Source organism: Pelodiscus sinensis, chromosome 1, assembly GCF_049634645.1.
Source record: "Pelodiscus sinensis isolate JC-2024 chromosome 1, ASM4963464v1, whole genome shotgun sequence".
Lineage (NCBI taxonomy): Eukaryota > Metazoa > Chordata > Testudines > Trionychidae > Pelodiscus > Pelodiscus sinensis.
The window spans coordinates 45,413,351-45,430,970 of NC_134711.1; the positions used below are offsets into that span (position 1 = coordinate 45,413,351).

General features: G+C 41.8%; 1 protein-coding gene across 8 annotated transcripts in view; it reads right to left on the minus strand.

The window, feature by feature from the left end:
* Positions 1-17,620, minus strand: part of ST7 (suppression of tumorigenicity 7) — a 247,299-nt gene that overhangs the window by 36,551 nt on the left and 193,128 nt on the right. For all 8 annotated transcript variants that reach the window (XM_075929169.1, XM_075929170.1, XM_075929167.1 and 5 more), the window contains exon 11: positions 17,511-17,613. In XM_075929169.1, coding sequence (XP_075785284.1) covers positions 17,511-17,613 — 103 coding nt within the window. The remainder of the gene's footprint in view (positions 1-17,510; positions 17,614-17,620) is intronic.

The following is a 17,620-nucleotide window of genomic DNA, read 5'->3' on the forward strand; positions in this document are numbered from 1 at the left end:
CCAGTGACTTGTCTGGTCACAATGAAAGCAAAGGAAAAAACAACCAAATGTGCTACTGCTAAGATGCTGAGCAGCACATAACATGACCAAAATAGGGTGAATTATGGCATGTATGAATATTTCTTCTTCTGGAATTGTCAACAATGTGCTCAGCCCAGTATGATTCAGCTATCAAGAAAGTGCTCGCCACAGAAAGTTTACAGTCTTGAACACAGACAGACAAGATCCACTGGAAGATCTAGGGGAGGGAGTTATCTTGGAGAAAACTCTTAACTCCCTTCCCTCTTAATTTAATATATTCAATTTTTTTCTATTTGTGGGGGTTGTAGAAGAAGAGAATCTTTAGAAATACTTTTATAAAAATGTGTGTGGGAGAGCTAGCACAGGGATACAGGGAGTGCATTCCAAAAATAAGGAGCAGTGTAGAAGAAGGTACAAAGATGGGAGTGGAAGAAGGAAATGAAGGTGTCACCAGGGCCACTGTGATGCAGGTAAGGGGGAACATTGAACACCACTGAGAGACAAGATTTTAGTTCGAGACACACAGGTTCTTGGAAATGGCCAGCAAGCTAAAAATGGGTGACACGGTCAGATCCAAAGACAAGGATAATGTTGCTGCAGCGTTAGTATGGATTTGAGACGAGTCAATTGGGTATCATGAAGGAAGAGGGAAATAACAATGGCTTCACAAGCACATGAACCATCAAAATAAAAAAGAAAGGGAGACTTTAGTAAGATTATTTTAAAAGAAGCCACCAGATTTAAGACAAGCTGGATGTGTGAAGAGATGGAAAAGGGAATTAGAGATGACACAGGGATTGCAAGCCTGAGAGACAGAAAGAAAGGAGGAAAAGTGAAGAGTGCAGGAGGGTAAATTATTGAGCTCTGTTTTTGGTCATGTTGAGTAGGCCCTCCAAGACAGTATGTCAGAGAGGCAGGTGCGTCAGATTGGATGGAATGGGACAGAGCAAGCATTGAGATCTGGACTGACCATAGGTGCCAACTTCTCTTCTCCAACACTCCACCCCTTTCCTCACGCCCCTGCCCCTCCTCACCTGTGCTTCACCCCACCCTGCTTCCTGCCCCTCAAGTACCTCATCCCCTTCCATGCCTCCTCTCCCTGAGGGCATCTCATCCCAATTCCTCCACTCCCTTCTGGAGCTTGAATGCCACAAGTCAGCTCTTCACTGTGCTCTGGAAGCGCTGGTGGGAGAAGTCGGTCAGCATGGGGTCACCAGTGTGCGAGAGGCACAGGTGGCAATGGAGCAGAGGGATGAAGTTGGCACCAGTGGGTGCTCCAGCCCAGAACACCAACGGAGTCTGCGCCTACACTTCTGAATCATTTATATATTTCTGTTCTTGGTAAAGCAGGCTGGGAAAGGAGAGGAGTCTGAGTCCTTTAAAACACAGCAACTCTGAAAGAGGTGTTAGGCAGCTAGCACCAAGATGGAAAGAATAAATGTCTAGGGACATGACCTATGAGGGAAGGCTGAAGGAATTAGGTTTGTTTAGTTTAGAAAAGAGAAGATTGAGGGGGGACATGATAGTAGTTTTCAGATATCTAAAAGGGTGTCATAAGGAGGAGGGTGCAAACTTGTTCATCTTGGCCTCTGCGGATAGAACAAGAAGCAATGGGCTTAAACTGCAGCAAAGGAGGTTTAGGTTGGACATTAGGAAAAAGTTCCTAACTGTCAGGGTAGTCAAACACTGGAATAAATTACCCAGGGAGGTTGTGGAATCTCCATCTGTGGAGATATTTAAGAGTAGGTTAGATAAATGTCTATCAGGGATGGTCTAGACAGTATTTGGTCCTGCCATGAGGGCAGGGGACTGGACTCGATGACGTCTCGAGGTCCCTTCCAGTTCTGTATTCTATGATTCTATATGTTAGTCTGAGAATCACCTAACAGGTGGAACCCATGGGCAATGCAGATAGAGTCTCAGAGAAGCTCATCTACTTGCACAGTGTTGGGAGCTTTAACTAGTGATGTAGAGTCATGTTCATACCAATCATGCATTGCCGTTACAATCAACCAAACCTTGTGGGACTAATCCCCTTGATCTGGAAGCAGAAATACAATGCCTAATGAAAATAGAAGTTTAAAGGTTAGTTGTGCTAAAATCACAAAAGGGGGGAGTGTGGAGGCAGGAAAAGAGGAAAAGGAGATTTGTGCACAGCAATCTTAGGTTTGTCAGTAGCAGAGCAAGAGTCAGGCTAAGTTTGTAGCCTGACAGCGTGAGAACTGTAAGAGGTGCTGCCTTCGCCTCTTGCCTCCATACGGAGATAAGGATAGAATGCTGACTCCAGTGAGAACCTTGAGATAGGGTAGCATCTGGGAGAAACTAAGAGATTACAGTTAGTTTCTTAGTTATTGTTGTATGTAATGGAAAAGTATATATACTTCTGCTTTTATTGTTTGTATTCGAAGATCTGCTTAGGAAGGGGGACCCCACCCCCTCGCTCAACTGCAGTCTTCCCCTTGCAATTGCTCGGAAATAAATGTCTCTGACTTGTTGCTTACTAAACGCAGAGTGAGGACCTTGTTTTCGTCCACAATATTTTGAGGGTGTCTGTCACTTTGCATTTTGGGGAACTTCTCTGTATGTTAGACTCTGATATGTTCCATGGTGCAGTAAACAACTTGACCTACATTTTCTGAAGTGCTTTTGGTGCCCACCTTGAATGGGGAACATTCATTAGAAACCAGGTGAACAGAAAAAATAGGCAGGAGACACAGCACAGGATTAAAACCTGCAGAGAAAAGAGGATGCAGAGCTGCTAGAAGCGTCTATGGAAGAGTAGTAAGGGAGGCAGGAAGAGAACCTTGAAAGAACATGGCTATGAAAGCTAAGGAAGGATACGGCATCAAAGTGAAAGGAGTAATCAACAGTAATGAAAGCAGTAGAAAGAATGCAGTGAAAGCCTTGAGGCTTGGGGAGGAAGAGGAAAGTGTATTCTCAGTAGAATGGAGAGGGTGGAAGCCATACTGGAGGAGATACAGAAGTGAGTTAGAAAGTTTGTGGCCATGAAAAGCGCATCATAAACCATGAAAAAATCTGGTCTCCATTACAGAATATGGCCGTTTATGTACTTTTACCCTATAGGCAGTGTCTCCTCAAACTGGTGGAACCCAACCCAAAAGAGGGCTGGTAAAGATACATTTTAGGGGGTTACAGTATTCATAGACTCCTAGACTCCTAGGGCTGGAAGAGACCTCAGGAAGTCATTGAGTCCAGCCCCCTCCCCAAAGCAGGATCAACTCCAACTAAATCATCCCAGCCCGGGCTTTGTCAAGCCGGGACTTAAAGACTTCTAGGGATGGAGATTCTACCACCTCCCTGGGTAAACCATACCAGTGCTTCATCATCTTCCTAGTTAAATAGTTTTTCCTAATGTAGCTCCCCACCCCCTTTTTCCTCCTTGGGTTACTCAGGAGTAGGTCACACTCACATATGTGTCTGGGTGCCTGATGTTTTTAACAAAAAACAAAGATCCTGAGTACCCCAGTGGTGATGTTGTTTAGTTGGGGATTCCTTGTCCGTCCCTTGCTGCAGTCCCTTGTTTTTAAAGGAATATACATGGGCAGTACCTCCACCAGGCTGGCCCTGTACACACTTAATGGTGTGCCGCAGGAGCCTCCAAGAATAAAATTATTCTAGTAATAATTTGGATTTAACGCCAAAACCACAAATATGAATAATATACATCTAATTGATAACATTAGAATTAACACACCTTTACTTAACTTAAAGAAACAGGGTTTAACAGACTAAAAGTGAATAAAATCAATTAACAAAGTACACAGAAATAAAGGAAACTTATCTAACTGGCATTTATACTGCCACTATTTATCCCATTCCACAGTGTTTACTCCTCTGGATTCACTGGTTTGCATGGGCATGCTTGAAGGTCTGCAGCTGAAGTAGAGACAGCTCTGTGCAAGTTGTGTGTATCAGTCCAGGTAGGCAGGCAGCTGCAAAATCCCTCTGCTACTGGAGCAGGCCCCACTAAATGCCAGCATCTCTGGTTCACTGGGCTGGTCACTCTGCCTCTCTTTGGATGCAGAGTCAGTCTATTTACTATGCTCTGTCCCAGGCAGCACTTTCTCAAAGAGCTCAGTTACTCACAGTTGCCTCCTATGCAGGTTTATATAGGCCCTTCCCAGACGCAGGCACAGCCAGAGTCTCTCCCCTCTAGGGATAATCAACGCCCCTGAAGCAGCCTGCTAGATTCAAGCCTGGGTAGGCTCTCAGTAACAGGCTCTAGCTGCAATATAACAGCTCCTTTACTGGAAAAGGTTCCCCACCACCACGCTCCTCTCTCCAAAAATGGAGCTCACTAATTCTCTGCTTGCATAGTCTGGAAGAGCCACTGTTCCCTCCTTTTCCCCAAGGGCTCATGGGAGTTGTAGTCTCTAGGGCTAGATTGCAGCACAAAGGATCCTCCCACTTAAAATCAGAGGCTCCTATAGTAAGGGGACTACATTAATATCCAATCTAGACCCCCCCACACACTGTAACTTGAGACCATTGCTCCTTGTTCTGCCATCCGTTACTACTGAGAACAGCCTCTCTCCTTGTTCTTTGGAACCTCCCTTCAGGAAGTTGAAGGCTGCTATCAAATCCCCCCTCACTTTTCTCTCAGTATGGCCATCCTTACTTCTGTGCTGCTGCTGGTAACAACACTATGTTTAGGGCTGGGTGTCCAGCCAGCAGCTACCACTCTCTATTCAGCTCTGAAGGAAGCACAGAAATAAGGGTGGCAGTATCATGATGCCCCTATAATAGCTCTCTCACCCTGTCTTGCATCAGGACCCCTGGTTTGAGAAATGTAGACGTAGAAGCTTTACATGTTGCCATTTAAAAATACATGCTCTTACTTTGTTACAACCCTGTATAATTTAAGATGTAAATATCTGAAACCAAGACAGTCAAGATTTTTAAAATGCTAAGACCGTGAAATTCACAGAAATAGACTATGAACTTGGTACGGCTAATATGGGATGGTAAAGGGAAATGGAGAGATTACTCGGATCACAGATGTTTCTGTTCAAATAGAATATTTTGATCTGCTACTAAAATATGATTTCTATATCCAACACCTGACTGTATTTTTCCTCGGGGCTGGCTGCACTCTGAGAACAGCATCCCACACACAGAAAGCATAGGGTTGCCAGGCGTGTGGCATTTTCTGTTTTTTCTCGGACAGAAGGCTGCTTGGGACATTCCCCTCTGCTACATTTGGTGGAGGGAGTGGTGAGCGTGGGGATTTAAAGGCATAGTGCCTGTTTCTTTTGTGTCTCATATTTTTCTCAACAACTTTGACTCCTCCCTCCCAGGGTTTTTTTTTTTTTTTGCTCAATCAAATTTTTTCCTGCCATTTTCGGTATTTTTTTTAAAGTATCTGGCAACCCTAAGAAAGCAACAAAGACTTGGTTTAAGAGCTGTTATAATATATAAAGCTATTTGATGGCCCATGTTGGAACTTTGGAGTGGTGAGCATACTGGTTTTGATGGGAGCAGGGAAATGCATTCAGCAGGGGAATAAGTTGATGAATGTAGACACAAAGTGTAGATAAATATTACAAAGAGATGCATGACAAGGGAACCCAGCATGATCATCTAGAAACATGCTCTCTCTGAGTTAAGTTAATCTTCCTGTTAAAGATCAGTCCTAAACCAGAGACATCTTGTGGCTCACTTTGTTTGGTCTGAAAATCAAAAGGTGATTTTCAGACCAAACAAAGTGAGCCACAAGATGTCTCTGGTTTAGGACTGATCTGTGCTTTATCTCTGTGCTTTATCTCTACCATTTTGTTTGTGAAGAAACAGCAGTCACATGTCACACTGGTCATCAGCCTTCAAAAAGAATGTCTGCCCCACACCCAGAAGTGCATGTCAAGTTAAAAGGAATGGAGACACATATCCTCTGGCTTTGGTATGGAAGAAGAACTGTTCTCTTAAAATAACTTTACAGCACATTTTCAAAGCAAAGAGTCTACCATATAGCAGACAGGAGCATCTCTGCATTAACTACTAATTATAATCTTGATTTTCATGATTTTAGAACATCTAACTCCTATTTCAATATTCTCTTTTGCAACTATTAGAAAAAGTGGCAAGACAGATTCTTAACATATAAATGTTGAATGAAAGAAAAAATTAAAAGCCTTGCAAAGATACTTCATTTACTGGAAAAAAAATAAAAAACAGTGCCCTTCCCTAAAGAGTTCTCAGATTAAATTTTGTTACTGTGATTCCTACCTATAGTTTATTGTCTGCTCATACAATTAAATTAAAAATAACAGATATAAAATGAGAAATCTCCTGACAATGGCTAATAAATATTGGACCCAATAATTAACTGTGCTTCCTATGCAATTATCTTTGCACTACTCCCACACTCCATGTTATTCCTAGTCGTAAAAATTACAGTATTTTGAAGATATTTCTAAGAGCAGCAGTCAGTACCACACAGGATCAGGGTTGGTGGTAGTTACTTTCCAAAGCGTGGTGTCAGTCTTGTGAGTCATTGGGGTGAAATTCACCCTAGTGCTGCATTTCTCAAACTGTGGGTCCCGGCTACCAGTTGCCCACACAGAGATCTTGCAGGAACAGGTCCTGTGTTAACATCAAAATTAGAGCTGAGTGGAGAATGGCAAATCTGTTTTATGAAGCTTCAGGGGGTAGCCGAGTTAGTCTGTACAGGATAAACTTAAAAAACAACAAATGGTCTCCGGTTATCTGAAGAAGTGGGCTGTGCTCACGAAAGCTCATGATACCATCTACTTGTTTTGTTAGTCTAGAACAGTGGTCTCCAACCTTTTTACACCCAAGATCACTTTTTAAATCTCCGAACAGGCGAAGATCTACCCCCCGCCTCTTCCTTGAAGCCCCGCCCTCTCTATTCTCCTCCTGTCCATCACTTGCTAGCCCCTTACTTACACACTCTGATAAACAGTTTATTTTTAAATTATGCAATGTATAAAATTAAAATCACGTGTTTATAGTTATGAAATAAATTGTCTGTTTTTTATTCATGGTATTTAAATCTAAAATGAAGCATTTATAATTATACATTTTGTGGGAACAGAGTTCTGCGGCGGGGGGCAGGGAAGAGGGAACAGGGTGCTGAGAGGGCAGAGGACAGGGTTCTGCAGCAGGGGACACAGTGCCAGTGGGGACAGGTTTCTGCAGCTGGGGACAGGGTGCCAGTGGGGACAGGAATAGGGACAGAGTTCTGTAGCTGGGAACAGTGGAGTGGGAACAGAATTCTGTGGCTGGGGACAGGAACGTGGGGACAGCGTTCGGGGAGTGGTGACAGCGTTCTGTGGCTGGGGAGTGGGGGCTGGGGAGCGGGGTGCCAGTGGAGGCAGAGAGTCCTCTGTATCTGCCTCTTCCCAGGATTTCCCCACCCCTCCAGAGGGAAACAAGCGTGTGCCTGACCCGGGGCCAACCCCGCGCTGGTAAACCCGCCGCGTGTGCGCCTGCCCCGGGGCCAACCCCCCGGCGCAGGGAAGCCCCGCGCGCACACGCCTGCCCTGGGGCTGACTCATCCCTTTTGTGTGGTGCAGGGAGCCGATGCTCCCTCCCACAGTACACCCGGCAGAGCAGCTAGCGCTACTTCCAGAATTGCCGAAAGTGGAGCTAAGATGTGGGACTTCTGTCCATCCCTGGGAAGCCTACACTACCTCCATTTTCACTTGAGGTAGGTAGTGGGGCTTCTCGGGGGTAGAAGGGAAATGGGGGCGGGGCGGACAGGACACCTCGCAATCGACTGGTCAATTGCGATCGACCTGTTGGTGACCACGGGTCTAGAAAGTGCTACCAGACCATTTGTTGGTTTTTAAGTTTATCCTGTTTTATGACGTTTGATCTCATTCTAATTCAGAATTTTGAATTGCCCTGCAAAACTGGATTCCTGTGTTCTGTCCAGCTTCACTGGGTTCCTGACTCCAGGGATCAACACTAGATCAAAAGTTGGTGAATAAAAAAACAGCCTCCCAGCTTGGAGGGCCCATCAATAGTCTGACACTACACTGGAACTAGAAGCAATTCCAAATGCAGATAAAAAGTCAATTAATAGCAACATACCAAAGAGGTAGCTGGGGGAAACAACTATTGCTGAATCTGCATATGCTGAGGTCTCCAACATTATTTGAAGGACAAAGTCATCATAGATACAGTAGATCAGCGACGGCTGAGGGAGGATTTAAGATACTTTATTTATTTTAACCAATCACAAGACATAACTTAAGGCTATTGAGACTTTTCATTCAGTCCAGCACATGGGCTGGCAAGTAGTATGCCACTCCATTGAGGAGCTCTCTAAGGAAACAGCTCTTGCGAGGCGCAATGTCTCCGAATCACCTCTTTCTATGGAACGCAGGAATAAGAAAGATGGGTAGCATAGCATAACAGGCCCATTATACTCCCCTGAACCAGCCAGTGTGTGTGTAGGGGGAAACCATTACTCCTCAACCTATTCTACATCTCTCTCAGTTTCACCCTGCACCTCAAACTCACTGAGGCCAGAAGGGACCATTGCAGTCATCTAGCCTGATTTTCTCTAAAACACAGGACACAGAACTTCCCCAAAATAATTCCTATTTAAACTACAATATATGTTTCCAGAAAAAAACATCCAATTGTTTAAAATATTAGCAGGGATGGAGAATCCACCACAGCCTTTTGGAAGCTATTCCAATGATTAATTATCCTCACTATTATAAATGTGTACTGCATCTGATTTCCAGTATGAATTTGTCTAGCTTTGAACTTTGGATCGATCTTGTTACACCTATGTCTTCAAGGCTGAAGAAACCTTTATCAAAGATTTGTTGCCTATGTAGGCACTTATAGACAGTGCTCAAGTTACCCATTAATCTTCTGTTTGTGAAAATAAATAGATTGAGTTCCTTGTGCCTATTACTAACATAGGATTTGGGAGTGGATGGAAGGGAAATTAGGCATTCCCAAGGGGAAACTCCCGCATTCCTCCTCCCCCGGGGCCGACCCCCCCCCCTCCCATGGCGCCCCATGCAACTTGGCGCCCTAGGTAGCTGCCTAGTTTGCCTATAGGCACAGGCTGCCCCTGCTTACAGCCCTAACATAAATCAAGGGCTGAAGCTGCTATAGCTGGCCACATTTCCTGTCTTGGTCTCTACAACTGATTCCAGTCTCAAAAAATGTTGCATTTGGTTGTGTCCTATAGGATGCGTAGCAATCTGGCCAAAGATAAATTGATTGCTATTATTACACACGTAAAAAAACCAAATGTTAAATAAACATTATTAACATAACAAATGCGAGCATTAAAAATTAGGATATACCAGAATTAAGGTTCTGTGTACAACCTTTATTTGGCATCCCTGTGCATAAGCAGTATGACAGATTATAATTACATGAGCACACATTAGTTTTTCCACAGGATGCCTTATTCAGTGCATGGAATGGATAGGCTCAATTAGCAAGCAGGCCTTCAATATTTTATTTTAGCCTCCTTGTTTAGTGTGTAGCCCCAGGCCTTAATTAGTTCAGAATATTCAAACCTTGGTCTGAGGAGAGTATTATTAATTTCCTCATGGTCTTTCCACAGCACTCATGACTATAGTATCCAAGTAAAAACAAGGAGAAGTCCTATGGCACCTTATAGACTAACAGATTTATTGGAGCATAAGCTTCTGTAGGAAAAGACCCACTTTGTCAGATGCAGTGGGTCTTTGCCCATTAAAGTTTATGCTCCAATAAATCTGTTAGTCTATAAGATTCCACAGGACTTCTCGTTTTTGCAGATTCACACTAACACAGCTACCTCTCTGATAGCATCGAAGTGCTTCACAAACATTAATTTACTATCACAACATCCCAATGGATGAATTGAAGGGGTATAATCCCTTTTACGGCTAGGAGAACTGAGGCACAGAGGCCTAATCTACACTACAGCAGGAGGTCAAATTAAGATATGCAGCTCCAGCTACATTAATTATGTAGATGGAGTTGACATACCTTAAATTGCATTTTCATGCCATCCACACAGCACGAGGCCAATGGCAGCAAATGATCTTGTCAGCTTCCCTTACTCCTCACTAAAGGAAGCATATCGGACGCTGGCTTGAGCTGCCTTCAGCATTTGATTTACAGGTCTATACAAGACCCACTAAATCGAACGCCAGAAGATCAACTTGACAGCCCACCCATTGTTTTTCTTTCTCTGACTCCCCACTGCACCCTGACCCAGCTGTTAGTCTTGGTTACCTGTTATGTACTGTCTTTTAGTTTGGTGCAGGGACTGTCATTTCTGTATTTCTCTACAGTACCTAGGACAATGGGACCCTGAACTGGTTGGCCTTTAGTACCACCACAATATAAATGTACACAATAATACTACTAAAATTGGCAACTGAAAGTGGCAAGCCAGCACTTAAATAGTGAGCTTTTCCCAGTGTGGTTTGGGTTTGCATTGTTATTTAATGAAGCCATATTTTGTCAAGCAATGCATAATCCACCACATATACACATGGAAGTATGCCTCTTAATCAGTGTCTGTGAGATTAAAGTTTTTATTTGTATTGCCTGTAGACCCAATCAGAATCAGGGCCCATTTGTGTTAAATGCTGTACAAATACACAGAGAGATACCTTTTCCAAAGAGCTTTCAATTTGTGATTAATTTAATTTCTATGTACATCTATAGTGTCAAAGTCAAATATAGACTCGTCAAAATTAATGAATATATATAATTTATTTGATTGCATCAGTTCTACTCTGACCTGTACTTCTAACATTTCAAAAGTGGAGGTGCTTCAAATAGCTATAAAAAACAACCCCCCAATAATAAAATCCAAATAAACACCAATCTGAGAAGCATTTCCTCCTTTCCCCTAAATGTGCAATCTCCTTTTAAAATTACACCTGAGTTTCAAAACACAATATTCAGTCCTGCACCAGTCACAGTAAACTCTTACAATCAAGTAAGCTACAATACGAAAGTTTTATACCACTGGAATAAGGGAGATGTCAGCTTCCCAGCAAAATGTCCCACTAGCTTAAGACAAGGTCTATACTAAAAAAGAAGGTCAAATCAAAATACGCAATGCCAGCTATGTTAATTATGTAGCTGGAGTTGATGTACCTTGATTTGAGTTTCCCCGCTGTCCCCACAGCAGGAGGCCAATGGGAGCAAATGCTCCCGTTGGCTTCCCTTAGTCCTCATAGGAGCAGAAGTACTGGTCACTGATTGGGGGGAGCACCCTCTAAGTTCTATTTAGTGGGTCCAAGACCCGCTAATTGAACTCAGGAAGATTGATCATGGCAATGGCGATCTTCCCTGGATTGAAGACAATCAATCTAAGTAAGTTCCAAAATACTGGACTTTAAAGTTGTGATATTTACAGGTACAGAGAGCTATTTTAGGTGATCTTACAGGACTCTTTGTGATGCCTCTGCAATTGGACTGATGGCAATTAAGAAGCCCAGCTTTATGGGTGAAGAGATTTTAAAAAGGGAGCATTGTTTAAAATTTCTCTAAAATGTTTCTGGTATAGCTTTTATGTAATATACATCATATATGTAGAATACGTTGTGTGATATATTAATGTATTTGTATTATTTATTTCTACACTATTCTGAGTGCTGCATAAACAGACCAGGGAGGAACTGTACCTACTCTTAAGACAAATTTTAAAAAATCAGAAAAGAGAAGGGGGAAAGGGTAAAATCTACTTGCAGTATAACAAGGTGATGGCTGACCATATCATGCTAAAGACTTGTCAACATGCAACCATCAGAAGTAGTAAAAGTAAAATCCGTTTTTAAATTGGTTTACTTATATTGGTGTGGGAAATCTTAAATCAATTTAAATCTGGCTTATAAAAATTGGGGCAACTCTGTGTAGAGCAGATTTCTAATGTGATTTGTTTAATTATATACTATTTTCTATTGTCTCCCTTCCCTGCTGTTGGGATATGTAAAAATTAATAGGGATCTGGGATAGTGGTATAGTGGTAAGGGGTCACCTGTAGTAGGCATTACCCTTGAACATGTTTTTTCCTTTTGTTTATACCAGCCGTAACCAACCAGAGGCTCTCGCCCCTCAAAAGTGCGGCTCACAAAGCCTCTCCAGCCTCCTTTAAAAATTTTTTTTTTAATTTTTTTTTTTTTTTTTGCTCAACAATTCTGATGTGGCTTTTTGCATTTTTTCCACCGCTGTTTCAGCTCTCTTTGTTAAATGGGTTTGCCACCCCTGGTTTATACAATCTGGAAAGATAGATTAAGAGTCCAGCCAAAACAGGTATTATCCTTCCTGATGTATAAACATGTTCTTTTCCTTCGTTTCTGTAGCTTAGAAAAATAGATAAGTATGCAGTGTTCTTCTTCATTGTGTCTTTTACTTACCCTCCCTGGCACAGTATAAGATATTTTCAGGGTTATATCTCTTGTAATCTCTGTAACCTATTGATTTGGAAAGTTTGTGGTTAGAAAAGTGTTGATTTAACTAGAAATTGTGTAAATAGTAGTTAGGGGTGGGTATAACTGTATTCATTATCTGCTTATTAATATTAATTGTGTAGGAGTTAACATTACTTATAAGGTTTTAGAAAAAGCAGTGATAGACGTGTGAATTAACATACTAAAATAGATAAAAGGGTATAATTGTTGCCAAATTGTTGCCACTCGGACATTGTTTGAATGTCCGAGGTAAAAGTGTGTGGGCAATAAAGCAGTTCCGTTTACCCCATCTGCTCCTGGGTCACCTGTTTCTTCTCTTAACAGCTGCCATTATTGGATAGCTAATTTCTTAAAGATATCATAAGAGAAGAGATCTCTCCAGTGGAGATTTGAATGTCCAGAGGGAAGTGGCTTTGCAGATCAGTTCAGAAATGGTGTCCCATGAGTAAGGAATACCTCAGTGACAGATGTGATATTTTTCCAGCAGGAGCTGGGATGGGTGCCTTAGAGATGAGTGTACTATGAAGCCATAAATGAATCCAGTAGCAATCCCAGGTGAGTGTTAACAAAATCTTTGTGTGTGTGTGTGTGTGTGTGTGTGTGTGTGTGTGTGTGTGTGTGTATTTTACACACACACACACACACACACACACACACACACACACACGCTGTTTTCATGCATTCATCCATCCTGCTCTTTATGCATAGAGCACTCACTCAGAGCCAGTCCCTAATGACACCAACTTTTTTCACACAAATCCCTTCTACAGCCTCACTAATTCAATGATGCCCATAAGAAACTGGAAATATGAGTATTTTTTAGAAAAGGAAAAGCTTAATGTTTTATATGTGGTTAGGCAATTCCAAAAGGTCCCATCAGAGACAGCACTGTAGTATGCTAGGTAGCAGAACTAGCCTTTGCAATCTAATTTCAAAGAGAGATGGTTGAAAAAATGCAAAACAAGCAAGCAAACAAAAAACAACAATTCAATCACTTTACAACTTGGTTGAAAAATAACATTTTTCTATGGAACATTAAAATAATCAGGAATAATTTGTTGAATGTTTAAATTTTTGACCAGGCTCCGATTCAAGATAAGTTACAACAGGTGAGAGATACAAAAAGCAGAGGGGCAGTGGAGCTGGAAGATGAGGATAACAGTGATATGATCCAATAGAATAGATGTGGATGACAAGATTCCTAGTTCAGGACTTGCCACTTCAGTTTTGATGTCATTAACATCATTTATACAGCACATTGCTTTCTTTGTTCCATCCTGACTTCATCTCCTGGTGCTGACACTGCCTCCGCACCTACTCTTCCTCTCTCTCATACTAATAATAGCATTGAAAAGTTTCAGCTTGCCCAGCCTCTTTCTTTTCACAGCCCCCATATCAACCCAAATATAAGGAGACTGTCAAACTTCCCTCATTGTGTAACTCTGAACCAGTTTGACAGACACAGCAAAAACTTTTCACCAGTGCCTGAGGCACCACTGGCCCAGCGGTGGGAGTAAGAGGAAAGTAGAACTATCACTGAAACACAACAAAAAATGGAGGGGATGCCCAGTGCAAAGAACAACTTTTAACACAGAAAAAGCCTTCCAGCAATGTACACTTTTTGAAGAGAGACATTAAGCCATATAAAGCCTTTGAAAAGGGAACCTCCAGTTATGGTAGCTCTTTATAAAGGGAAAATGCAGGGCACTGTGAAGTCACTTAACATCAGTGGAGTTAAGTGCACCTCAGTGACAACAGACGTCAAAATCTGTGTGCAATTTTCATCGCTGATGTTTAAAGAATGTACCTCCTTTCTAAATAGAAAGATTCAGATTTTGTCAAGCTGCCAAGAGATACTGGAGATTAGAGAGGTTCATGACCGCTAAGCTGATATGAAACACAAGCCTAAGCTTGCTAGCTATTTCCATTTTCTTTATTCCCAAAGGGCCCAAGAAACATCAGTGACTGTGCTCAAATCCACTTGTAAGGGACAGCAGATGGGTTTACCTAATGGAAATAATTCTCAGGGAAAGAGTCACTTTTCTCTTATTATTCTCTTTTATATTACAGAAATGCAACCCTCCCCCCCAACTTTGGAATGGTGCAGCACAAATTGGTTTATATATCTAGCGTAGGTATTTCTATGGTTCTTATCATACTGCCACATAAACAGTGGGATCTGGGGCTATTTAAAATCTTCCATTTTAAGGACTCTGCATTTCTAAGACGATCTGTCTTCTTTTTAATAGGGGTATTACAAAGCCAGCCATGAATACAGTTGTTTCCTATGCAAAGAAGAAGACGAACTTATCTATATCAGGAAAAAAATAAATGGAACGTGCAGGAGAGCATGAGTATTGCAAATAAAGCTGTATCACATTACAGGTTACAGCCAATATCTGCTATTTCTAACCTCAGCAATCTCTTTTACCATGTTCCAACCCAATTCCCATCTATCTCTGTATCCTGAAGAGTTCTCTTTTGAATCTTATTTTTCTAGTTCAGACTTTAATTCTAAGATGAAGAAAACATTCTGAGGCTGCTGGGATGCAAATTTCTAAATTGTGAAAACCCTTGAGGAGGAAAGAAGAAATGCAGAGGATCATTTACACCTTTAATCCCCAGCAATGTTATTCCCTACTTATTCTCAATGGTGCAGCTGGGAATTTTCCTAGATTCATAGACTCTAAGGCCAGAAGGGTCTATTGTGATCATCTAGTCTGACTTGTGTAACACAGAACATAGAACTTTCCCAAAATTATTCCTGTTTGATCTAGAAAATAGCTCTCAGAAAAAAAATCCCATCTGGATTTGAAAATCCCCAGTGATGGAGAATTCACCACAACCATTGGTAAATTGTTCCAAAATTTACTCTCTGTTAAAATATTTTTCATCTTTTTTCCCCAACTGTATTTGCCTAGCTTCAACTTCCAACCACTGGAGCTACTTAAGATCTGCTTAAGGGTCCATTATCAATAATTGTTTCCCATATTGGTACTTAAATGCTGTAATCAAGTCACCCCTAACCCTTCTCTTTGATAAGCTAAATACTTTGAGCACTTTCAGTAGATCACAATTTTTCCAATACTTTAATCATTCTTGTGGCTCTTCTTGGAAACTTCTCTAATGTATCAACATACTTTGAAATTGTGGACACCAGAGCTGGATGTGGTATTCCAACATAGGTTTCACCGGTGCTAAATGCAGGGGTAAAATAATCTCTCTACTCCTACTCGAAATTCCCTTGTTTATGCATCCAAGCATTGCATTAGCTATTTTCTCCAGAGTACCTCACTGGATAGTCATATTCAGCAGATTATTTCTAAAAACTTCAATTCCAAAATAATTACTCAATACAATTTATTTTTTACTTATTCTTAATGGGGAAAGACGCATTACTGAAATCCTGCAAAAGCTCCAAGGCCAACTGCAACACATATTAGCTACGTGGCATAATTAGCTTTCTGGTGTTGCAAACTACTAAATTTTGCCATCTAGATTTCATTAAGAGGATATTTGATGCTACTGCATTCAGAATTAAGGCTGATATGATGGTGTATAGTCATATTATTTGCATAACATTATTACTGAATGATTCATGAAATTAGAAACATAGGGCATAAAAGGGAATTTGGAAGGTTATCAAATCCAGCCCCTGTGCAGTGGCAGAACCAAGTAAACCTAGACCTTCTCAGACAGGTGTTTGTACAAAGTGTTCTTAAAAACCTCCAGTGATGGTAGGGAAGCCTTGGAAGTCTATTCCAGAGCTTAATGACCTTTCTAGTTAAAAGAATTCCTCTAATATCAAACTTAAATCTCCCTTAATTATTCTTTAGCTAATGCAATACAATATGCATGCAAGAAATTACAGTGATACTGCATATTAACATTACACAACATTATACTTTTAATATTATAATGAGTGTTTGATGCACCTGTTACTCCCTTTTATTATATCTCAAACATGTATCATTTTCTGTTCCTTTTTAAAAAAGAAGATCACTAAATTAAATTCCTGCTCTTTAAACGTGATCAAGGAGCATTCAACATAGCTTGAATACTTGTGCATGCGTATGTGTACAAAGGTGATTTTAAGCCACCTTAATTCTCTCCTGATTCTAAATTAGAAAAGCAACATGAATTTGACCAATAGGAGCTGAGAAATTGTGCTAGGGTGGGGACAGTGCATGAAACCTCCTCTTCCCCTAGAACCTGGAGCAGAGAGCCACAGGGCGCAACCAGCCATTTTGAGCAGCCTGGGGCTGTGGAAAGCAGGAAGCCTATCTTGGGGTTCTGTAGGGCTGCTGGCTAGAGCCACCTAGGTAAGCACCTTCCATCCAGAGCCTGCCTCTAGCACCCCAGCCCCTCCTGCAGCCCAACTCCCTGTTTCAGGCTACCACCCCCTCCCGCCTAGGTCACCACCCAAACTGCATGCCTCCTACCCCAGGTCATATCTCCCTCCCAGACCCTGCAACTCACCCCATATCCCTCCCCTAAGCCAGACTCCTCTCTTGCACCCATACCCCCTCCTTAACCCTGCACCCCAATCCCCTGCCACAGATTACAATCCTCTCCTTCACCCAAACCTCACACCCCAGTCCCCTACCCCGAGCTCCTTCTGCAGCCAACCCCCAGCCTAGATCCTGCACCCCCCACAGAAAAGTGTGGCCCTTAACCACTTATCAAAATCTTGGAGTGTCCCCTCCCATCAAAAATTATTGTCCACCCGTGATCTACATAGTTACTTCAAATGTGTTCATCAACATGGCATCAGGTGCTTATTGTCAATGACCAGTATTTTGTTGATACTCAGACTGACAGACTTTTATCAGTTCATACTTAAATTTTCAAGACCCAAGGTGACATATCTTTCCTATAGTATCTAATGAGAAAATTCAAATGCTCCTCACATACATATAACAGGGTTTAAACATGAGCCCCTTCATGTTTCTCCTGTCTGCTCCCCTTCCCATAACCACCACTTGCAACTCTACCTCCCTAAAACCAATGGATATGTTCCCCGTTTGTTAAAATTTATGACAGTGATTTCTCCATACTCACTTTTGGCACATGTGGATTAAATTCTACTGCTCTGTGAATAGCTTCTACTGCATTCATTTCTGCTGTACTCAGCCCTCGCCTTGAGGCAGCCTCTGGAGAAAATCTACAAA